At 40.2% G+C, this 25,542-nt stretch overlaps 2 protein-coding genes across 3 annotated transcripts; one reads left to right on the plus strand and one right to left on the minus strand.

Annotated features, from left to right (window-relative positions):
- The first annotated feature begins 3,303 nt into the window (after positions 1–3,303).
- Positions 3,304–14,593, plus strand: LOC111861688 (AP-4 complex subunit beta-1). 2 transcript variants are annotated; one of them, XM_023846464.2, is made up of 5 exons: positions 3,304–3,717; positions 4,176–4,291; positions 7,188–7,451; positions 10,477–10,700; positions 13,514–14,593. In XM_023846464.2, the coding sequence occupies exons 1-5, from the start codon at positions 3,631–3,633 to the stop codon at positions 14,458–14,460; spliced, it is 1,638 nt and encodes a 545-aa protein (XP_023702232.1). In that variant the 5' UTR covers positions 3,304–3,630; the 3' UTR covers positions 14,461–14,593. The 2 variants fall into 2 exon arrangements, with proteins under 2 accessions (XP_023702232.1, XP_023702233.1); XM_023846465.2 differs by lacking the exon at positions 7,188–7,451.
- On the minus strand, positions 14,584–23,559 carry LOC111861690 (charged multivesicular body protein 1b). The gene is made up of 4 exons (XM_023846466.2): positions 23,323–23,559; positions 19,410–19,654; positions 15,649–15,869; positions 14,584–14,861 (listed from the first exon to the last, which is right to left on the minus strand). Exons 1-4 carry the CDS (start codon positions 23,342–23,344, stop codon positions 14,744–14,746), a joined length of 606 nt encoding a protein of 201 aa, XP_023702234.1. The 5' UTR covers positions 23,345–23,559; the 3' UTR covers positions 14,584–14,743.
- Positions 23,560–25,542: the final 1,983 nt, after the last annotated feature.

Here is a 25,542-nt window from a genome sequence, read left to right on the forward strand (position 1 = left end):
TCATTAAATTTTGATAAAACCCATTACATATCATTCACAACTAAAAACCACCACCAAATTGATCTGGACATCAGTTATGCCAACAAATTAATCTGTAAAGTACTTGATACAAGATTCCTTGGAATACATGCAGACAGTACACTGTCTTGGAAAATACATATTGAACAAATTATACCTAAATTAAATGCAGCTTGCTATGCGATGAGATCAATTAAGCCTTTTATGTCACAGGAAACATTGAAGATGGTTTACCATGCCTACTTTCATTCTATTATGAACTATGGATTAATATTTTGGGGGAACTCTTCACATAGTGTAATAATTTTTAAAATACAAAAGAATATAATTAGAATCATTACAGGATGTAGAAGTAGAGATTCATGTAGAGAATTATTTAAGAAATTAAAAATTCTACCTCTTCAATCGCAATACATATTATCACTTCTCTTATTTGTTGTTTACAACAAAGATAAATTCAAATTAAATTCTGATGTCTATAACATGAATACTAGACAAAAATATAACTTCCACCTACCCTCATCAACTTTATCAGTATATCAAAAAGGAGTCTACTTTACTGGCATAAAAGTGTTCAACAATCTGCCACAAAGTATTAAAAACTTGGGCAATGATACTAAAAAGTTTAAATCAGAGTTAAAGAATTATCTACATGCTCATTCCTTCTACTCTTTAGATGAATACTTCAATGTAAATAGAGAATGATGTAAAATTAAGTTATATTAATTTTTAAGCTAAAATTGCCTGTACTTATGTATGTAACCTTTTGACTTGTTCTGTATCCATAGGTACTAACCTGCTTAGGATTTATAGAATGTAAATAAATTCAATTCAATTCAATTCAATTCATAACTCTGCCCTGTGAATGCCTCCATCTCAGAAGTGGATTCTGTGTTTTTTGCCTAGATGGCCAGAGGCCTGAAAAGTCAAGCAGGATTGTAGAGGCACTAAAAATTCAACAAACATACTGCAATGTGGGAAAGCAGGTAATTTGCATTTGACAAGAATTCCAGGCAGGCAACTTAGTTGACACTAGATGTGATATAGTTCCTCATTATATTTTTATGTCTGTATTTATAACTTCATTTGTTTCCTTATGTTACTATTCTAAGAAAGTAAACAACTTATTAAGTACATGAACCTAACGCCTTACATAATACTGCATAACACAGTATACTGGGATTAAATATCTGCTTCTTTGCAAAATAATGTTGTCATAATTATTGATTTATTCTCCAGTGCTGTGTGTATTATTGGTAGTGTCTCAGTTCCTGTTAGTGTATTCAATACGAATCCTGTCAGCTGACAGGTTTTGAGTTTTCTGTGTGCTGGTGCTCGTCCTTCAAGTGATGGATGATGGGTGTCATTTTCTCCTGTACACGTTACCCAAATGCAGAGAAGGTTTAACCTTTAAATGCCAGACTACTGAAATGGTGGTAAGCTTAAGCTGGCCGGAGTTTATTTAAATGCTGCTGCTGGTGCGCTTTTAAATGCCAGTTGCTACTCTGCATTTAAATGTCCATTCCTGTTAGGGCGCTTAAACAATTTTAAGCATTGTGTTTAAAAATTCTGTATCTAACTCAATTTTTATGATAATTGGATGAAATTAACTTTGTTTGTATCAGCAAAGAACATAGTGTTGCTTATTATAACGGAAGTTTTGAAAAATTTTATACAAAGAGTTATACTCTATTTTCGATTTTTTCTTTTAATTTTGATGTGTACTGCAAAAATGGTTTCCCAGTACTCCACAGAGTTGTTGTGCATTATAAATTCATTTCTGTTTGTAACACTTGACAAATTTTAGCAGTTCCTGGTGTCATAAAACAGATGGAAGCAATAAAATCATTTGGTCTTCTGCTAGCACTGCCTACACTCTTCGGATTTTTTAATCTGTTGACTAAAGGACAGAAGAATGAAAGAATGGCTATTCAAGAGAAAGCTAGAGGGGTCCCTTCTTCAGTGTTAAGACCTTCCATTATAGCTGCAAGAGATTATTGCCCTTTCTAGGGTCGTGAACAGACAATTGCATCGTGACTGAGATACAGAGCGTGATCTGTTTTCTGTGCGTTCATAGTGAAATCGAATACTGTAGTTTCATTTCTGCCTATATATACATCTAGCAGATAACAACAAAAAAAAGTATGTACATCGAATTTTACTATATATTTTTAACTCATTAATCTGCACAATCTGCAATAAAAGTACTGGCTCATGGATGAATTTTGGCATAACTCATACGTATACTCTTTTTTGCTGTTGTTCACTTAAGTATCATTTTAATTCCTCTATTAGGGTTTTACTCAAGTCTGATAATTACTGCATTTAAAAATAAATATTTATGACTGTGCATGAGCTTCTACTACCGGCATGTGCACGCGCTTCCACTAGCGGAGTTTAAATGCCCGACTGGCCAAAACGCGGTACTTTGGCCACGATGACCATACTCATCACTGGCCCGATCAGGGCATTTCAGATGTTATAGGTTAAGTTTCCAAGCTGGAAAGAAGGGAAGTATACAGTATTTGTCGGTTGTGGAATATTTTTCACTTCCATTTACGTTTTGAATGTTGGAGGATTAGAGGAGTAGAATTTCCTGTGATGGGGTTCTGAGGCCAAGTCACAAGGGCCATTGTACACTGTCCTTTTCAGGACACTAACACAACCCTTGTTACAGCCTCATTTCTCTTCCTTCTATTTTCACTCTACTTTGCCATCAGCCCCCATTTGTGTCTTGTCTTTAAGGCTGCAAACTTTCTCACTGACCTTACTCCTGTTTGTTCACAGAGAACTCCAGACTTGGCCAACCATCTCGCATCCACGTCACGCTCTGTTATTTCCGGAAGATGAGGAGAGCATGTTCTTTGGGAACGGTCATAGACATTTATCAAACCGCAGGCGTCACAACTCAGATTTTAAGATTTTGTAGTCTTGTTACGAACTGAGCTGTTGTTACTACCACTTCCTTCGTTGTTTGATTTACTCAAATAGATGATAGCACAGTAGCTTTTCTTGGGTACATAGTTGCAAGGGCTGCAAATCAGTATGGGTCTATGGTATTTATAAATGCGTGTATGTAGAAACGTCCAGAAGGTTGGGATCAATCTTTTGACGCTTTTGACCATTGGGGGCCCGACTGTCATAGGAGAAGGGGAAACAAAGGATCTCCTGCCATCTCTACGTAGACGGACCGAACTAGATAGAACCAATAACAATTCAACTATTGCAATATATCGAATCGCATTGGTGTGACCCAATCCTAGTACACCTTTTGCAATAAGTCGACGTTGGTGGCGGTTCTTGTCGTCTGGTCGTTGGTCATAGTCGCTTATTAGTGCATATGACTGATTCTGATTGAAATAAGCACATCAGATAACCTTGCTATAGGTTTATTTCACCACATTTCTTTCAAAATATCTAACACTTTTGTTAAAGTGGTCTGTGTTGTGAGAGAAGGAGGGGAACTCGTATCGAGTCGATGTACTAAGAATCGAGTGGAGATGTAGGTCGATTGTGTGGTGTCGTCTGATTTCTTATGTTTCGAAGCATTTATACGTGTATGCTCCATACGTTCCGTATGTAACCATATGTTTAGTTGTCAGACAGTTAAATATGGGTACAATCGAAAGATTAGCTGTTGATCTTTTGCGAGTATGTCAACAAAATGACAGTGCAGAGCTGAAGATTCTTTTACATCAGGTTTGTAAATAACCTCAAAGTTTTTATTATGTCGAGGTGTTATTGTTATTGGTTTGCCAAACTTAAGTGTTTCGTTTCGTGGGAAGATTGCCAGGATAGAAAGTAAGCATCTTCCATTATAATTTCATTACAAGAATTTTCCAATTTTTAAAGAGTTCGCGCAGTAAAATTGCTGTGGCAGAAATGTGGAAGTTCTGTAGTAAAAGAAAAAATTTCAAAATATTAAATTTACAAGCCTTCTTCAACGAGAGAGAGATTTTCTATATATGGAATGACTATAAGGATTGTTAAAGAAAGAAATATCTGTTTATTTTGTATCATGATCTTTGTACTGAATTACAGTTGAGTATCTGTACAGGTAACATCTTGTATCACTTTTCACATAGTCCAGTTAAGAACTGAGTATCAGAAACTGCAACCTTTTAATTCGTTTTCAGTACATATCATTTTTTTTCCAGCTTGTTGAAACAGTCAGTACACCTGGAGACATCACTTGTCTTATTGGTCCTGTGATGAAACTGCTACCATCTCACAATACCAATGTTAAAAAAACTGCTTATTCAGTGCTGCCAAGGTATGTACATTAGAGTGAACTGTGACATAAATGTTGTGCAGTTGTTTATGATTAATATATTTATAATGCAGTAACCAAGCACTGAATCTCTATAACATGCATCCATATGATGTCTACCACCTCACTTGCTACAGAATATGTGCTTTGGTTATACATATTAGTATAATAAATTTGTAATTATGTAATTGATGTATGTTGTCTTGTTTGTTATCGACTGTTTGTGTGTCCACTGTTCGTTTAGCCATGTAAGGATCCATGGAATGTAAATGAATGAATGAATTATTGTCAGCTCAATGTAAAACGAAATTAAATGAAACTAAATGGACTTAACATAATCTATATCGCCAGTGGATCTGGATTATGTGCATCTTTGTAGGCCAGTTGCGAAAGTTATTGGCTTCAATAAAAGTGCAGTTTATGTTGGTATTAGAATTTTTAATAATTTATCACAGTTTTATGAGCATTATAAATAAAAAGTTGCATTAAAAAGATACTTGAAAATACACTCCATTTATTCTACTGTGAGAACATTTCACGCTTATAAATTATTTATAATCCAAGAAGAGGCCCCTATTTTATCAGTTTAATTCATAAGAATGTTTTTTTTTCCATTCATTTACATTTTTTTATATATTGTCACATGTTGGGTATGTCACATGACAAATAACTTCACGTAGCCCTCGGATTCAACGATTATTTATTCTCCTTTTCTTTTACGCTTATATACTCTTTACACTGTCACAGTCAATCCTGCTGTGGTCACTTCTTGACTTCACTTGGCAAATGCTAGACTTCAACTGCATTCTGCAGCGACTATCTTCCAACTGTCCTTGGCTGGATCCCAACTGTCTTCAACGGCGGCTATCCCAAGACTGTCTCGGCAAATGCATTACCTTGTTATATATCCGCGGCCGTTGCTATGCAGTGAACCTTCTGTTGTCTATCTCCTGGGAATCACTGCTTCGTTGTTTCGGCCTTCTCTATGCAACGGCTCACTGTTATTGCGTTACCATGGACTACTCCAAACACATTACATTGTTCCCTTCTGAAGGTTGTTCATCGCCGAACAGCCTAATGGTTCTTCCTTTCTCCCATTTCCGTGGTATTCATCTTCCAAACAGTACCTCCGCCTTTCTTTTGGTGTTTGACTTCCTTCCAGCCGCTCCCCTTCTTCCAGAGTGCTCGCCCCGAGCACTTCTATGGTCCAGCGGTTGTTCATTCCATTGTCTCACATCCATTCGTTGTTCATTCATTCTTGATGGAGAGGCCGGTGCTTCTGTGTTACCAGTTCTTCCCATACGGGCCGTTTCCTTTTTTCTGTTTCGGAGGGGTCAAACCCTCCACAGTGGCCAATCCTTGTTTCATCATTCCAGAGGACGCTGATACCTCAACAACGTCAAGTTTTTCCGCAACCCGACAAACATCCTGGTTGCTCTCTTCTTTCTCAGATGTAGCAGTTCCTCTACAGCTTGGTTTCTCATGCCTTCGTTGTGGCTGATGTCTCCTCCCGGACGTCTGTCCTGTCACGGTTCCTCTCAGTACGCTGTCCCTGACCCAGTTCTTTCTCGCGATTCCTTTGCACCATGCCACTCTCGCACAGTGGGTCATCCCCTTGTTGGCGAATCCCAGTCTGTTGTGGCATCTACACTTTTTCTGGGTGGTGTTCCTGAGGATGTCTCTCTTGAGTCGTGCCACTGTTGCATGACGGGACATCCTTGTGTCGTTTCTCTTCTGCTTTTGCCATGCCACTGTTGAACAGTGGCCAGTCCCTCTTTGCATGACGACCAGTCCTCCTCAGTACCCATCCTGACACCGGGTCTGTTCCTTCATCTGACGGTGGTGCTCCGCAGCCAGTTTTCTGTCCTTGCTTTGGCGTTCTCCTCGGGGACCTCTCGTTCTGCCACCTCAGGTTTCCTGTCCAGTGAGGTTGGCTTTTTCTCTTTTGGACATGCCTCCATCTCTTGGCAGGCCAACGTCTCTTCATCATTTTTGGGTTCTAGTTCGGCCACCATCTCCTTGTGGCTGGCATCCATCTTTTCTAGCCAGGCTCTCCAATCGGCATCTGCCTTTTCTCACTTCTCGCCCGGCGGCCATCCTTTTTCACCAGGCTTCCCATTTGGCATCAGCATTTGCCTGGCTTCTCTTTCTGCAGCCATCCTTTCAATTATGGCTTTTGTCCTTGCTTTGATGGCTTTCGTTTCTGCAGCCATTTTTCTTGCCAAGCAAGCAGGAATTCCATTATTTTTTGAGAATCCATTTTTTTGTGCATTTTTGTGTTCAAGTTCGATCCTGTCGGTCATGTGTGTGAGTCCAATCCCACTTCTGACACCAGTTGTCACGTGTTGGGTATGTCATGCAGCAAATAACTTCACGTGGCCCTCAGATTCAACGATCATTTATTCTCCTTACCTTTTACACTTATATACTCTTTAGACTGTCACAGTCAATCCTTCTGCTGTGTTCACTTCTCAACTTCACTCGGTGAATGCTAGATTTCAACTGCATTCTGCGGCAGCTATCTTCCGACTGTCTTCAGCGGCGGCTATCCCAAGACTGTCTCGGCAAATGCATTACCTTCTTATATATCCGCGGCTCTTGCTACGCAATGAACTTTCTGTTGTCTATCTCCAGGGAAATGCTGCTTCGTTGTTTCAGCCTTCTCTACGCAACGGCTCACTGATGTCACGTTACCATGGAAGTATCTACTCCAAACACGTCACAGTATTTATGACATGTCATACACTGCAGTTATTTGAAACATTCTATACCTGTGGAATGTGCATGCATATGTATGCAAATATGAACAATAACAGTTGGAAAATTCTCCAGTTTTGTTACTAATCCTGTTTCTAATTAATGCTGTTGTTTACACATAAAATTTCTCTTTCTGTGGCAGAATTTGTTCACGTAATCCAGAAACAGCTCTCCTTGCTGCCAACACAATTTTGCAGGATTGCAGAGATCCAAATCCTATAGTGAAATGTTTGGCTTTATCAACATTCTGTTCCTTGCCGTCAATACTGCAAGAACATGCTGGGCCTGTTTTGAATGCTGCTCTGAAAGATGGAAATCCTAGGGTCCGACAAACAGCAGTGATAGGGTGTGGGAGAGTGTTCAAACACTTGCCAGACCTGCTCTTTGAACAGGGTTTTATTGATAGGTATATACAGTTAACTTAATGTTTGTTTGGTATTTCCACCTTCTTTGTGATGTAATTTATGATGGGGTACCCAAAAGAAACCGAACTAATTTTTTTGTGGGCAGAGCTTTTGTAGTACTGCGTTTTGCAGCTATGAGTGCATAGAGCTAACATTCCTGAGTCGATAAGCCGACTACCGTTGCTTCAGAAGGTGAGGACTAGTTTCAGCAGAGTTTATAATGACAACTGTTTTGTGTGATCGTCGTTTTTGCAATGGCTGATTTTCGTGAACAGCGTGAAATTCTGCTTTTTGCTTGGGAAAAGTGGAACAGAAACTCTTGAAATGTTAAAAATGGCGTACAAGGACGATGCTATGGGGAAAACTCAAGTGTTTGAGTGGTTTTCCCGTTTCAAAAATGGTGAAATGTCAATTGATGACAAACCTCGTTCTGGTCGTCCTTCCACGGCCCGAACACATGAAAGTGTTGAGAAAATTCGTGAAATCATCAAGGAAGATCGACGACGGACCATTGAAGAAATTGTGGAGCTGTCGGGAGTGACTTGGAACTCAGTTCAGCGAATTTTGACAGAAGATTTGGGAATGAAAAGGGTGGCTGCGAAATTCGTGCCACGACTGCTGACTGCTGAACAAAAACAAGGTCGCGTGGAAGCATGCTGTGCTTTGAAAGAAGAGTCCCAAGTCCTCGAATTAAAGGAGACATGAAAGGAAAGCGTTTTGCTGATGTTGCTGAGGTGAAGGAAAAAACGACGGAGGCGCTGTCAAGCATCTCAAAAGATGAATTTAGACAATGTTTTGAAAAATGGAATAAAAGACCAGCCAAGTGTATTAGTGTAAGTGGAGAGCACTTTGAAGGGGATTGAAGGTTTGTGCTTAAAATTTGAATAAATAAGTTAAAAAAAATAAGTTCGGTTTCTTTTGGGTACTCCCTCGTACTGTCAGTATCTAAACTATGATGAACTGGAAAGGATTTGGAACTAGCCATGCCCTCATCGATGTACTATCGCAGAATTTGTCTGGAGAGAAACCTTCCAGAACATGTCAGGCTAGCTGGTTCTTGGCTCAGATTCAAACTGAAAACCTCCTGAATACATGTTTAGAGTGTTACTCCTACACAAATCTGCTCAGCATTTCAGCTTTTATGTGGGTCATCAAACAGAGTTACTTTAATGAGCTATCATATTGAAATATTACCAGAAAATTTATCTCTTTCTTAGTCCATAAAAGAAAAGTAAAGATATCTCTGTAACAGGCCATGAAGGCCCATAGGGTTGCAGGACGTTGAGGGTCCCACTTTTTCTAGACAGACGGCTCACAGATGGCAGTGACATAATGTTGTAAAAACAAGTATTTGGTGACTTTGTATTTTTTACTTAATACTGAAAATGAAAAATAAATTCCTCCATGAATGGTTGCAAGTTTTCTTAATCACAATCAATTATAATGCTATCGCTATTCTACACACTTTCAGTTAACTGTTGCACACACACTAGGATTTCCCATCCTCACTGGTCGTTTCCTGGCAGCAGTCTCAATACAGAAACTAGCACTTCAAATCACTATGAAGTCATCTTGTTATTTCATCTTCAGTCACTCTGTATACTCCTCCGTCTCTTGAGATGTGATATCATGCAGTCCATTGGAAGTTCACTGACATTTCAGGGGAATGTACTGCATCCGTGTTAATGGTAAACACCTGTGCTTGTTTGACTTAATCTTTGACCCTGAAGATGGAGGCAGAATGTTTCTCCAAAACATCCTTGAACTTCTACCGGAGGACATTGCTTTTCAAACCTTTCCTGGCTCACAAGATGTTAGGTATTGCAGAAGTATCACAGTTTATGTATAAAGGTCAGCTAAAAAGTAGTGGCAACACCACTATAGTTCTGAAATGACTTTATTACCTGAGGTAAACACACTTACATTCCTTCAATATAATTGCCCCCATGTGTACCACTTGCGAAATTTGTGAAAGGTGTCGTACACCATCAGCGCATGCACTTCTGTTGATGTCCAGCAGTGACACCCTACAGCATGAATAATCTCTTCTCCTGTGTTGTAACATGTCCCTCACAGTGGTTCTTTCATGTTGGCAAAGAGATCATAATCGCACGGACTCATATCGAGTGAGTATGGTGGATGTTGCAGTATCTCCCATCTCCAGCGATGAAGGAGATCCTTGACAATGTCAGCAGTATGAGCCCTTGCATTGTCATGAAGGATGATGGGGTTCATTGCCAACAAGTGTCATCACTTTCTCCTGAGTGCTGGATGAAGATGATTAGGCAGGAAATTGCAGTAATAGGCAGCGTTTACTGTCTGTCATTGAGGTACAGTGTGGTGCAGTATCACTCCATCAATGTTGTATGCCACAATGAACATCACCTTCACATTACTGTGTAAGGTGCACTTTCTTTGGACGAGGAGAGCCAGGATGCTTCCACTCCCGCAGAGCCCATCGATGATCGACATTCAGCAAAGAAACAAGAAGCTGAATTGTGTGGTTGTCAATATGGGGTCATCCCGAACAATGGCTGTCCTGAATGGCATCCCTCCCTTCACGGAACAATTTCACCCATCGTGCCACTGTGCAGTATGGCAAGGCAGCATCACCACATCCTTTTTGCAGTCCCTGATAACAGTTTTGTGCACTACAACCTTGTGCAACTTCAATTTTTATCCAGTATCCATGTTTCGTAAACATGTTAGGGTGCTTGAACTGGGCTCCTGCACTTCAAGACGATGCACAATGCAACTCGATGAAACACAACCAGAGCCACTCACTGCACTACTTCAACTGAACTTCTGCTGTCAGCTACAGATGGCGCTAGTGCCACCTGACACACATCCTTCATGTTACAGCAGTGTTGCCACTACTTTTTATCTAACCCTTGTCGATACTTGGAATCTATTTCCAGAAACAAATTAAGAAAATATTTATACATTTTTACACTGGAATTACCTTTTACCTTGTGTACTGTGCTGTGCTTACAGTATAACAGTTGACTTGTGTAATGTTCCTTGTAGATTATATGAATGTATACGAGACAGTGATCCTGGAGTTGTGACCAGCAGCCTTCTGACCTTAGATACAATACTGGCATCTGAGGGAGGAGTTGTTGTTAGTCGAAACATGGCTGCATACCTCCTACGACGACTGCAAGATTTCCCAGATCCACAGTTGGCAACAGTTCTAGAAGTCATTGGCAAATACAAGCCCCAAGAAGAAGAGGAGTTATTTCAGGAACTAAGTATGCAGTTACGAAACTAGCTGTTGCATGTTACAGTATAGTACATTGTGATTTCTATTGAAGAATGATTCATTTGGAGGTGTCCCCCAAATTAGTGATCATGCTGTAATTTACTGAGGAAAATGGAACTTAGCAACATTGATCGAGGTCCTGTTTAGCTGATTGTGCAGTTTCCTTCAGTCTATGATCCCTTTTGCTATGCTGGCTGGAATAGTTTTGAACATAGAAGCAAAAAAAAAACTCTGTGATTTTAGTCCGCAAGTGAACTATAGCAACTGAACGACCGCCACTTGTCGGCAAAGTTAGTGCCAACTTTTGCGGATAGAGGGTGTCACGTGGTCAGCGCAACGAATCCCCACGGCCGTTAATTTCGGTTTTCTAGACCGGAGCCACTATTTCCTTTAAGTAGCTCCTGAATTATCCTCATGAGGCTGACTGGACCCCGTTTCAGACCCACTACTCAGAAAATCTGGTAGCACCAGGAATCAAACCTGGGCCTCTGGATCTGTAGCCAGGAACTCTGACCACTAGACCACAGAGGCGTTTCCAGGTAGAGGGAAACCAATTTCAGCATCTTCTGTAACCCAATTCTCATATACCAAGGTATATACTCGCCAGGTTTTGTTTTTATCGGCAAATTAATGTGATTTAAAATTAAAATCAGAGCCTCCTCTGAGTGAATCACTGAGTACTTTTTAGCAGTTTTTGAGATCTTGACAGGAATTATTTTAGTGGGCTTGTGTGCGCACACATGATGTGACAGGTTATTCATTATTAAGGTAATACAAACAAGACAAGAATATTTATTAGTTATATATTATGTATACATATTGTGGTGGATTGTTTACAGAGGTATATTTTATTTCCAAAATCTGACAAAGGAAAATGTGCCAGTCTCTTCTTCAGTCATGCAAAATACTCATTGTTAAAGTCTTGAAGTTTGTTTCACTAGTTTCTGTATTGACAGCATTAATGGAACATGAGCATTTTTGTGCTTATCACATGCTTCAACATCTGAACACAGAGAAACACCTTTCCACGTTCATGCTTTGAATGTTTAATATAGTATCAAGCTGACTTTTTATTTCACTGAAAATGTCATTAACATAATTTTACTCCAGAAAAGCAATGATAATGTGTTCGATATACACACATGCTCGCATCATCTGTGAGATTGTGTCCATACAAAATAACAGATCTGTCTTCTGTGGTTTTCTTTTCCAACCAAAATCAGGTAACATTCCGCTGCCACATGTATTCTTTGCTGGCTTAGATCAACCAGTTTCATGGCAGGTGGGTTATCACTGTGACATGTGTTCAGTACAGAAGTCAAAAACTGTGAGCTGAATTAGGAACTAGCTTATCTTACTTGTAGGAGTGTGAATATTTGCATCTACAATTCTGTACGAGCAGACTTAGTAGTCTTAAGATACAGCACACATCCAGATGGACAGGACATAATTTCCACTTAATCTAAAATGTCCTTTGTTTTAAGTGCTCCAAAATGGTTTTCATATTGTCACAATTTAGGGGTGCAACTATAAATGGGGTATGGATTGGTGAATGGATTTATTGACCACTTATACAGACCACTCAGAACTACTGATCAGCTGTTGCTGATTTCCACACCTCACAAATCAGTACATGCTAAGGCCCCCCATACACACACAGTTTGGCCTTCCTATTGACCTTACAGGCAAAACTGTGACAGTTTACCCCCTCCCTTTCCTCCCCATACATGCGCAGATAAAGTGGCAGGCTTCATGCCACAATCACGGTCCTCCAGCCTATAATGTTGAGTCACACACGTCACGTGCCTGATGGGTTTCCCACAGGCTAACAGTCCAAACGATTGGCCGGCCGGCCGCACCACACACGTCAGTTTTGCCTTTCAGTCTTCAACTGTGCAGGCCAAACTGTGTGTGTATGGGGGCCCTAAGTCTTCTCCAGGCTGCAGTGTCTTCACTAGTCGTTACTTGGTAACAACTCTCAACAATTGAGATTCTTCAGCTTCTGTGGTCACATGGCTGCCCACTGGTTAACACTCCACAGCTGAGTTGTCAACTTAATTATAGTGCCATTTCTTTGCAGCCTCCCTTGCAGAACTCAACTCTCAACTGACTGGGTTCACCCCATCTGTCTTCCTTATAACCCCTTAGCACGGACCGAATAGAAAACACCGTTTCAAACAGTAACTCTATTATTGTGTGAGTATTCATTGCTGTGGGAATGTGTTTACCAGTCCCTTGCCTAGAAATGGGTTGCATAACACCGCTGTTTATTTGCCTTATCTCGCAGCTGTACAAACTACAATATTCTTATACATTTTTATTATGCATTATTTGTATGTATTCATAGTTATTCATATATATTTCTTCCCTTTGTTCATCTACCGTACTTCGTTGGATTTTGATAACACTTTTCTACAGGAGACCCTTAGTAACTGGCTTACAAACACCAGCCATCAAGAACTGACACACACTTATGTGGAAACTGAACTGGAGGTTCTCATGGAGGTGGCTTCTCGGATGTGATGCAGTGTGGTCTGTCAGAAGTTTATTGACATTTGAAAGGAACTGTACTGCCAGAAAGCCAAGCAAGCAGAAGTTCAGTACACTTCTACCAGAGTACATTGCATCACATTCCAAAAGATTTTACCTTATACAATATTTCAGACAGCATGGCAAGATATATATTCTTGTGATTAAGGATCTTATAAAAGTTTGATAAAAGTTCTGGACAATAATGGCCGAACAGTCCATGTAAGTACAAGTTTATTGCTTGAATATAATATTTATGCACATTTCTTTTAGGTATACTGGATCCATACCTTGTTCGTTCTTCAGGTGCTGCTGTGGTAGTGAACTGTATTAAGCTGTTCTTAAAGCTCACTGAAGAAAGACACCCTCAACTTAAAAGTGAAATAATACATAGAGTCGTGCCTGTACTCAAGCAGTTTTTATCATCTGGATCTCCCAGAGACTCAACAGATTATGTTCTTGATTTCCTTCTTTTCATGAACCAAGATAGTGATTGGCTCATCCCATTTTCTGATTCGCCACACTTGTTTTATCCTAAAAACTATGACACTGATTTGGCACTTGCCTTAAAAAAACTCCGTCTGTTACCATATATATGCACAGAATCAAATTTCAAAGAAATTCTACATAATTTGGAACAAGAATATTGCAGAATACCAAAGACGTGTACAGATGCAATGACATGTGTGTGTTTAATATCAGGTCGTGTGCCACTCGCTGGTTCTAAATGTCTTAACGTTTTAATTACACTGATGGACAGCAGTGACTGTCATGTGTGTGAAAATGTGCTCCGTACATTGCAGGACTTCAATTTGGCTGGATTTAAAGATGATGAAATAAGATCCATAATAAGGAAAATACTCATGAAAATTGATCTGTCTGTAAAAGATGTTCCATACGTCCTTCCCATCTTATTAGGGGAATTCGGAGAACTGATTGAAGACCAGTCACCTTACGTTTTAGAATCCTTAGCTCACAACTTTGAGCTCTACGATGACTGCATGCAGAGTTTAACACTTACAGCTGCTCTTAAAATGTTTCTCAAGATGCCTGCCAAATGTCAGCACTCTCTTGGAGAAATTATGGAGAAGTGCATTCATGATATGATGAGAAATGATTCAGAAAAGATGCTTGGCTTGCAGCAAAGAGCTTTGAAATATTATCATCTTCTAAAAGCTGATGTTCACCTTGTGAAAAAAATGCTGACCACACAGAATTAGTTCTGAACAGTTTATTACATATACAAAAGAAAATTATACATGGTATATGTTCTTAAATTACTGGCACTAAACAAGGTGCAGAATTAGTATTGAATACTATTTGTAATTAAAAAATAAACATTACTCTTTCCAAGTGGTTTATTAATAAGCTATGTATATATACACTCCACAGTGTTCATGGAAAATTGCTGTCATAAGCTAATTTACAGAGCTTCAGTGTTGTATTCCATCAGTCTTGAAAGCTCTGATGGTTATTGTGGTTGGACTTCTGAGAGATGAAACATCACACTTGTCGGAGACGGGCCAGTCTTTGAGTCAGTTCATCTTGTTCCTGTGATACTTTGGTTGTTGTCCCTATGGTTCCTGTTTGTTCTTGTGGCAATTCCATATTCAGTTCCAAACTGGCAAAAGAAAATAAAGAAAAACTCTGTTACAGGGATAGCTTTACTTTTTTTACTTTTACTTACTTTGCTGGAATGATGTTAAGATCTAGCCTGCCTCTTCCCCTGTTGAATTATGGATGTAATTACATTAGTGGCCCAGTAAATGCAGTTCACGGGGTCTATATAATGAGGCCACACTGCAGTAACATGCTGTCAAAAATTTCAGTTCATTAACCAAACTGGGCTCTAGGGTGTGTTCTCCTTCACTTTGCTGGAAAAAGTCTTCAGATTTTCCAGTAAAAATGTTGTATGCATTTCTTTTTAAATCTAATCACTCTTCATTTTTTTTTTCATTGGCTCTACAGCCCTCATTTGGGCCTAGGCCTACCTCCATGAAAGTCCATTTCACTTCGGTTTACTAGATCTTAGACATACAGTAGGACTCCTTGGGCAGGTAATCAGCTCGTCACAAGGCCTCTACCTGTACACAAACACAAAAAAACGCACACAAACATCCATCCCTGAGTGGGATTTGAACCCATGATCCCGGCTTCCTACCGAGCGAAGACAGTGCATGCCTTAGACTGCTCGGCTACCGTGACCGGCAATCACTCTTCATGCCTAGCCCATTTTTTCAATCTCAAAATTTAGTATTCTATGAGAAACGAAAGTAAGACTGTACTGTGTAAATTAAAACCCTGTGAACATTCTATGAACTTATAAAACCTTACAAAACAACATTATTAAAATCTGTAAGGAAACAACACATTACTGATTCTTGAGCATTTGGATGTAGCTAACTTACCCAGCTTCATCAGCCACTTGCTGCATGAGATTTTCCACATCACTCTGTGGTACAGCGGTAGTGGTTGTCTGTGACATTGTGTTCTCCATGTACGAGCTCTGAACATCCAAATCTTCAAACTGACTCTCAAACTTGTCCATCAGGTTTGAAATCTTTTCAAGATTCATTGATTTCATTGCTGCATCCATTGCTTTAACTACTCCAGCCATAGACTGAGTAACCTAATTTAAAAATAAAAGAGCAGATTTGTACAAAAGTGACATTTTATGAATCCTTGAATTATTTTACAAGCTAAAATATTGGAACAACAAATGTAACTCTCAAAGCTCCTGACATATGAATTAGGATTAGTAATAACTACATTGTGTGAACCTTCGGGTTCCATAAAATGCTGGGAAATTCTTGAGTAGCTGCAGAAATGGTGGCTTCTCCAGAACGGCTCAGCTCCATGAGTAAGTAAGTAATAATTACATTGTGAACCATTCTTTTGTGTAACGTGTATTAAAACAGACCAATGCAATGATATGTGTACCCAAGACTCTAAAGAATTAACCAATCTGAGTGCAGTACGTCTCTCAGGAAGATGGACATGATATGGAGTCCATCTCTTCCAGTGGAAGAAGAAACCTGTACCTCACAGAACAGAAATGTCTCGAACTTGAAGTTGCATGTGTCATGTTATTACCGTAGTTCCTGTGATTTTTTTTTCCAGCATTACAGTACAGATGCAAAGAGGCAAATCTGTGATCTGTGAAATTAAGACCTCGTAGATAACCAGTACACTGGCAGGTTACTAGGAAGTAACAAAGTGACTCACAGTGTTTGAACAAGGTCATGAAAAGTAACCATACATGTACAAGAGATAAACTGACTGCAGTTTCTATAGTATTGTAACGTGTTTTGTTACTGAAGACGCCGTAGAGATGGTTATTTGGTTTATTTAACAATCTACAAGTAACGGCTACTATTATTTATAACGCAGTTGCGGGGTTTCACACTTTATAACCCTAATCGCATTAATCTGTTAACAGTGTTGCGGGGTTTCACGATTTATAACCCTATGCACAAATCAGTTCACTCTGTGTTCAGTAGTCCACACGTTTACAGTAGGGGAGCTATGTATCACTGTATCACACACTCCCAATTACACAATCACACACACGTCCGGTTCTTCTTTCCGCGACGGCTGCTATACTCCAACTGTAGTCGGCTGACTGGAGAACCGTTGATAACACACCTGCTCGTAGTCTTGCTCGGAACTATCTTCGGCGATGGCCATGTTACAACTCGACGCGGCGACTGTTACGTTACAACTCTGCGGTTGCCAATTTACAACTCACTCGTAGCTGCTGTGCAGTCCACTTATATAGCTGTGCACTGTTGCTAGTGTGACGTGGCGTATAGCCTAGCAACGCTGTTACACCTTGGTGACGTCACCGCTGTTGACATGCCTTGCATAGCTTCAAGGTTGCGGGGACTCGGCTAACTTCGGCTCCGCTCGTGACGTCACCGCGGGGAGAGCTGCGGGGTGATGACTCGCCTATTACACGAGCGCTAAGTTACCGCTACGTGCCGCTGGGGAGGTAGGGGTCAACATGTTACACTGCTCCCTCCTTAAGGCTGTTCGTCCCGAATAGCCTAACGGTGCACCCCCGTTCCTTTTCCGTCCCGGAGCTGTGCTTGCGGTGTCTCCTGTTGTTTCGGCTACTCTTCTTGCAGCGACTATTCTTCGTCCGTCACATCCGCTCCCCTCTTAAGACAAAGCTCGTCTCGAGCACTTTCCTTTCAGCTCGCCAGAAGATCCAGTCGTGTCCCATTCATCCATCACTTTCATTCTATGGCACATTCACTCTCTCTGGGGAGGCCGGTTCTTCTATTTTACCGGCTCCTCTTTCGTTTTGGAGGGGGTCGACCCCTCCACAATGTCCAGATTTTGTTTTGTCTTAATCCGACAGAATATCCGGCTATTTGCTTCGCAATTCTCCTGCCGAAGATCTCGTAGAAAGTAGTCTCCCGAGTACTTCTCCCTCCTAGGTGTGATCGCTGTCTTGATCTACACCCTCCGATGCCGTTCTTGGTTGGGTCCTTCAATTGGTTGCTGACTCGTAGTTGCAGTTTCAGACCTCTGTCCTTTATGCCAGTGTTGCGTTCCGGGCCTTTCCACAGTCTCTTCCCGAACGTCCCGTTTCTTGGTGATTTCCGGTGCGACCTTATTCTTGATTTGTCCCTTACGCCTGTGTCCTACACAGCGTGTAATCTTTATTCCGGTGGCGGTCACTTCTCTCCGCTGGCATCCGATGGTTCCCAGGGGTATTTCCTTCTTGAAGGCAATTCTCCGTCGTGCCACTGTCGCGCGACGGGATGTCTTCCAGCAGGGGGCTGCCAACTTCATCTGGGGTCCACAGTTTTCCCGTGTCGAATTCTTCATATTTCGTCGATTTCGGTCCCTGCGCCTTTTATTCTTCGGTTCTCCGACCGGCATTACTTCGGCGTCGATTACGGGTACCTCTCGTTGCTCTGCCGCCTCAGGTTTCCTGTGCACTGAAGTCGGATCTTCTTCTTGACGTGCCTCCATTACTAGGCAGGCCGTCGTCACTCCGACCGGTATCACTGTGGGGACCTCTTCTTGTTGTGCCATCGCAGGTTTCGTGTCCACTGGGCAGGCCAACGTCTCTTCCTGCCAGGCGTTGAAGTCGGCGTCTAATTTCGCCAGCATGATATTTGCTTTTTCTTGACTGAATTCTAACTTCGCCAGAAAATCTTCTCTGTCTTTTCTTCTATTGGCCTCCGTCTTTTCTTGGTAGAATTTCATGTTGCCGTCCATTCTTGCCAGCATTTCTTCTTTGTCGATTTCTCTATCGGGCGACGCCTTTTCTTGGTAGGCGTCTAGTTTTGTCAGCATGACCTTGGTTTGTTTTTGGTTGCGGTCTAATCTTGCCAGGAAATCTTCTCTGTCTTTTTTTCTATTTGCTTCCATCACTTCCCTCTCTTTCCTCCTACATTCCTCCATATCGGCTTTCTGTCTGGCCGCCATTTGCTCCAGACGTTCCATAACTTTTTCCATGTCCATGTTGTAGCAACACTCGATGCACACTAATTCAATTATTTGTCACGTGTGTAAGTCCAAATCCCACTTCTGACACCAGTGTAACGTGTTTCGTTACTGAAGACGCCGTAGAGATCGTTAACTGGTTTATTTAACAATCTACAAGTATCGGCTACAGTTAATTATAACAATGTTACGGGTTTCCACAGTTTACAAACCCTACAACAAAATCTCTTAACACTGTCTTCAAGAGTCTTCAAGTATTAATAACGCGGGAGCTATACAAGTCTCCCTGAAATACACACTCCAGATATAACTGTACTACAGCACTCACTATGTCTGGAAAGCACACAATAAGTCTTCCGCTTGCTGACTTCTTAGTTATCGCACACTCGCAGGCTGCTATGTTTCAACTGTAGTCGGCGGTTACTTTGTAACTCTGCGGTAGCCAATTTACAACTAACTCGTAGCTACTGTGCAGTCCGCTTATATAGCCGTGCGCTGTTGCTAGTGTGACGTGGCGTACAGCCTCAAGGTTGCGGGGACTCGGCTAACGTCGGCTCCGCTCGTGACGTTACCGCGCGTTGCATAGCTACCAGGATGCGGGGTGATTACTTGCCTACTACGTGAGCGCTATGTTACCGCTACGCGCAGCTGGGGAGGTAGGGGTCGACATGTCACAGTATTAATGAAGAACAACTTTTATATCCATTACCCTTCTAGTGGTCAATGCTGACTGCACTCGACTGGCCACAGCATCGACTCTTGCGCTCATCCTTAGGTAATTCAGTGACTGGTTCTTCTGACGAATGGCATTCTCTGCATGGATACGGGCACCCTCAACATTGCCCTTCTGGATAGCTTTCTTGCATTTCTGTTTCTCCACTCTTTCCTCTTTTTCGCATTTTTTTGAATTTCTCTCCAACTCTTTTACAGCAAATTTCAAATTAAATAAATGTTCTAAGAAATTTAGTTAAGATCATATTTGTATTTATTTCCAGTTTTGCATTAGTGACAAAGCACATATCTAATAAATAAAACTAAGATTAAAAGGTATAAATCTTATAAAGTTACATAAATGGGATTAAAGGGAGGAAGCTTATAGGCCAGACACAACTGATACTCTGAACAGCTTCCAATAATGTGAGAACATGATATCAGTTGCGTGTGAATAAACGAAAGTGATGGCTTTAAAGGAGCATATCTTGTTAGATGACAATATAACTCTTGCTTATCCAGCATGTGTGAAGAATGGGTGTGTGCCAGCTACACGAGGAAAAACTCTTCAGTCAAAGCATGTTTTTGCTTTGGTTTTTGAATGGGAGTTTTTTCATTGGCAAGGTAGTAAATTGATGGGTGAACATAAAATTCTTTGGGCTGCTGTCAGAACCAGGCGGTGACTTCACTTTCTACTGCTTCATCGTCGAGAAAATGTTCAGCCAAAACATGATGTTTAAGAGGGCCGAACAAATGGAAGTCTATATATGGACAAATACCGTCTTAAGTGCAACAATTTTATTGTAGTTTTTAATTCTTTTTCTCCTCCACACTACATGTTTCGGCCCTAAATGGCCATCATCAGGTGTGTATCACTCACGTAGCTGTTACACTGCTTGTTAAAATTTAAAATCACCAGTCTTTCTAGTTGTATAAAATCTTTGTTAATCTACACGCGTCGATTTGATTTTTAAAATTAGCACTTTTTAAACTTTAATTCAAGTTAAAATGTCTATAAGATCTCTGTTCTCTATCTTTTTCAGATTTTAAATTAAAAATTTTCAGGGTACATGCCCTATATCTACGGTGCTGCAGCGGCCACTTCTTGTTTTTATCGCTGTTCATGTGTGTTCTGTGTAGGCGCTCTCTGTGTGTGTCGCTGCTTATCTTTAATACGTTTGTATTAATACGTATTAAAGATAAGCAGCGACACACACAGAGAGCGCCTACACAGAACACACATGAACAGCGATAAAAACAAGAAGTGGCCGCTGCAGCACCGTAGATATAGGGCATGTACCCTGAAAATTTTTAATTTAAAATCTGAAAAAGATAGAGAACAGAGATCTTATAGACATTTTAACTTGAATTAAAGTATAAAAAGTGCTAATTTTAAAAATCAAATCGACGCGTGTAGATTAACAAAGATTTTATACAACTAGAAAGACTGGTGATTTTAAATTTTAACAAGCAGTGTAACAGCTACGTGAGTGATACACACCTGATGATGGCCATTTAGGGCCGAAACATGTAGTGTGGAGGAGAAAAAGAATTAAAAACTACAATAAAATTGTTGCACTTAAGACGGTATTTGTCCATATATATTGTGTGAGTGTAACAGGATGCTGAAATATAATATTGTAAATGGAAGTCGCTTGGAGCAAGGTCAGGGCTATATGAAGGATGCTTGAGGACTTCCCACTTGAAATTTCACAGCGTCTCATTTGTCCTGTTGGCAGTATGGCGACACATGTCATGCAAGAGCAACACACCTTTCGTGAAGAGTCCTGGTCGCTTCTGTTCAATGGCCTTACAAAGTTTCCAGAGTATGTTAGAGTATGAGTCAGCATTTACGGTTTGTCCTTGAGGCTGGAATGCTGTGAGCAATATGCCTTCGTGATCCCAGTCACTGCCTGGTTCCGACAGTAGTCCAAAGAATTTTATGCTTCTGGTTTTCAGGGACTTGTGAAATAATGGGACAAGTGCCTCAATGTCATTTTTCAAATCAGTACTCTTATTTATTTAAGTTCTATATCCATTTGTAACTTACTGATATATTGGGTTTTTGGACTTTATCCATCGTCCTAGTTTTTAAGATAACTAATAAAAACACGACGTTTCGGAAACAGATCCAGTTTCCGAAACGTTGTGTTTTTATTAGTTATTTTAAAAACCACGATGATGGATAAAGTCCAAAAACCCCATATATCAGTGTGTTATACACCACTGTCAGAATCCTATAGTAACTACCATTTGTAACTTACTTATTGACTTACCTACATAGAATATATAATCCCCTAAAACCCATTTCTTTCCCCTGTGCCTAGCTAATTAAGCACTACACCATGAACGCGTATAGAGGAGTGGATATATAGATCCGTATTTTCTTGACCTCAGCACTAGTTGGAGATGACTGGTCAGCTTCACACATAGGGAAAGAGCCCGTAGTACCCATTGGATAGACTGGACGGGCCCCACAGCCAGTTTGCACGAGGTGGAGGAGAGAAAATTCTTGACCCTACCGGGACTCCATTTCTTTAAGATCCCCTTTATTTTCCTCCCATTAAACCTTAGTTTCCCAAGTAGTTTCTACTCTTTAGGTTCAATGGTTAAAATGTTACCCCTCTCATCCACACAATATGTTCCTCTTATCTCACCCACCTTAATCTCATCACACTAATTATATGTGAAAAGTACAAATTATGAAGCTACTTAATATACAGTTTTCACAGGCCTGTGTTGCAAAGACAAAATATGTCCAGTTGTAATCATGATAAAGGCTAGAAAGGAGCTGCACAAAGGTAAAGGTATGCCTGTAACAGGCCATGGAGGCCCATAGGGTTGTGAGACATTGAGGCTCCCACATTTTCTCTAGACAATCAGCTGACAGATGGCGGTAAGGTTGTCAGCCTTATGCGCTTCCCACCCTTTACCATCCAAGAAGATTCCCGGTACTCATTTCTGTTGGAGGCTGAGCTGACCCCAGGGCCATAGTGCGGCTGGAAGAATTAGGGAAATTGAAAAAAAATCCACCTCATTGCGACTCACGCCTGTCACCTTTCAGCTTGTAGCATAGTGCCTCAACCGACTGCACAAAAACTGTTAAAATTAAAAATTGAGGTATCAGAGCAGTTTAATAAACAGTCATTAGAAGGAAAAACTAAATACTACATTCAGAACACCTATGAACACTGAAACAAATATACTTTAAAACTTTGTGCTCAGTAACTAAAGCACCTTGGTATGTCTCCAACTTTAGTACCCACAATGATCTGCAAATCCTGTTTGTCATAGAATACACAGATTGTTAACACTCTACCACGAAAACATGCTCAGACACAGTAACAGACTAGCTGTACAAATTAGCAACCCACCAAATGTAAGAAGACTGAGGAGACAGTGGCTGTATGACCTACCACAACCCACAGATGACAAATTAAAAAGGAATACGTGTAGAACAAATTTAGTCTAACTTTAAAGGATGAAATGGTAAACATAAATCTCAAAGTATGAATGGCAATATTTAAAATGGGGGCAAAACACTAATATTACAAGTTGATAAATCTGAAAGCAAAAAAACTTAACATATGAACTTACATTAAGAACATTTACCAAAATATGAAGCATTTTTAATGGTGCTTACAAGTTGGAGTGAACTTGGGTAATTTGGTTTGGCTTGCCGCATCATGCTACGCTCCAGTATAACTTTGCATCTATACTCTTACCTTGTCCTCTTCTATCAAATAAGGCATGGTTGATCAGCCAAATATTCTGCAAATTCATGCAAGTCATATATACACTTAATCTATAACATCACAAAAACCAAATCGAAGTTGAACCAAATAATCTTCTAGCCTAAGGGTTCAAACGAAACGGAATATATCTAATACAAATTAGTGTCAAAAGGATACTCTCCATTGCTGAGGAAGACATTGAAGTTTCTCTTTCAGCAGCCCTAAAAAACACTTCCAAAATAAATATTCAAGATATCTCTTGGACTAACGTATATAAAACGATATATTCTTGTACACCAAATTCGGTGTTAAACAACAATTATCGTCTAAACGTGAAACAATCACTCAGCACCTTACAACTAACACACCCTCGCGCAAGATCACAGTCATTACGATTTACAGTTGACAGCAGTGACGTATGTGCAAATTTCAGAGATAATAATTCCTGGAACGATGGTTGTACCACAGCTGCGGTAAAAGAATGTGCCTTCGTTCTAGGTCATGGCGTAATCTGCTTTTTATTTCCGTGCCAAAATTAAAGTTATGTTTCTCCTATTAAAATGCTCTCTTGGAAAATTTGAGTAAAATTAGCGTAGAATAAAGCTGCTACAGATATGCGAGTGTAAGTCTTAGAACTTAGCATTAAATATCTCACGTACAGCGAAGCAGAAAATAATCGCGTATTTCCAAACTCTTGCTTGCTCACAATTCCCATCCCACAAATAAATTCTGCAGTATCATAAAATGGCCTGAGAACCGTAGTTCAGTATTCCTTTCCAGCTTTCGATAAGGTAATTATTCGATTTTTACCTAATCGCCATCGAATATCCCATTCACATCTTCGTTGATACCAGTATACGTAATAGAATAGCTATGTGAAGATGCCATTTTCGGTTAATGTTGGTTCGTATTAATTGATAGTTGTCAAACATGTTTTTGCAAATCATGGGCAAACAACAATAGTAAATCTACTACTGCTACTACTACTACTACTAACAACAACAACAACAAAGTTTGACCTCTGATGTTTATGTTTACGCTCTTGTGTGGTAGTTAGTTCTAAAATTAATGTCATCTATTTGAATGTGATGTATTAAATTGTATGATTCTTGTGACGTTTGGATTGCGAAGCTGCGTAGTAGTATATTACATTTGCATAATTTGCTTAACGTTATGTTGGTATGGATGAATGCCAGGGATAGAAACTGGCACAGGTGAAGGGAAAACATGGTAACTACTGCCTCTATGTTTGAAGGCAGATACTACACACAGATCTCGACCAAGCAGAGAGCTCACACAAACAATTTGAATTCTCGCAATTATATGAGGTTATGGTGGTTCAATGTATGCAAATTGAAGTATGAATTTTGATTTGATGTGGTTGCGAAACGGAAGTAGACATTGGCGAACGAAGTTACATCTCCATGTTAAACGTATTGCTTGTGTATATGAATGTTATGCTTACTACTACAAATGAAATTAGAAATATATAGAATTCTTTCAAGCCCATAATTTTTGAGGTTATGATGAACTGACATCTAAATGATATTTGTTTTATGATATGTTCAGAAACTTTCGGTTTAGCCCAAAGACTGTCTGTAGAATGTGAAGGAGTTCTAAGAGTACCGTGATGGTGTTATAATTTTTGTATTGCTCCTTGTAGTATAAACATGAAAACGAAAACGTGCTGCTGCTCCTGGGTGCTTGTCATCCAGCAGGCAAGGAATCAGATTCTTCAACTTTCCAAAGGATCCAGCACGGTATATCTGTTTTAATTCATGGTCTGATTACTTTATTATGTGCTGCTTAATCCAATGAATAAATTAAGTTTAGTATATGTTTGTGTTCAATTTATTCAACATAACCCCAAAATTTAGAATGTGTACCAAGTTTGTAATGTTTACTGAAGAACTTTTTTTGGGTTTTGAGTCTATTCTACTTTTACAGGGCTGTGGTATGGGCAGGAAAAGTTGGAATATCCTGCACTATTGATTCTGCTAGAAGGCTGCACAATAAATATTTGTGCAGCAAACATTTCCTGGACAGTGATTTCGCTACAGCTGAAAGGATACACTCAACAGAGTGGTAGTTCCATCGGACTCTGATTCTGCTTCACAGTCGCGCCCACAATCTCCTGTCCCTTCATTACATACACCTTCTTTGGATCCTTTGCCCTCAGGTATAACTCCCACCCCTTACAGCAAAACAGTGGTGCACTCCACTATAACACCTATTTCTATACATGCAGACTGTCCTTCCACTTCCTCTCAGATGTCTGCAGTCCAACCACCACCAACAGCAGATAACACATTTGCAGCGAAAGAAACCTCTCTTCCGTTAAGCTCTGTAAATACAAAGGCTTCTGATGGAGAACTCGGGCATATCAATTGTGAAAGT

This window comes from Cryptotermes secundus, unplaced genomic scaffold (assembly GCF_002891405.2).
Source record: "Cryptotermes secundus unplaced genomic scaffold, Csec_1.0 scaffold201, whole genome shotgun sequence".
NCBI lineage: Eukaryota > Metazoa > Arthropoda > Insecta > Blattodea > Kalotermitidae > Cryptotermes > Cryptotermes secundus.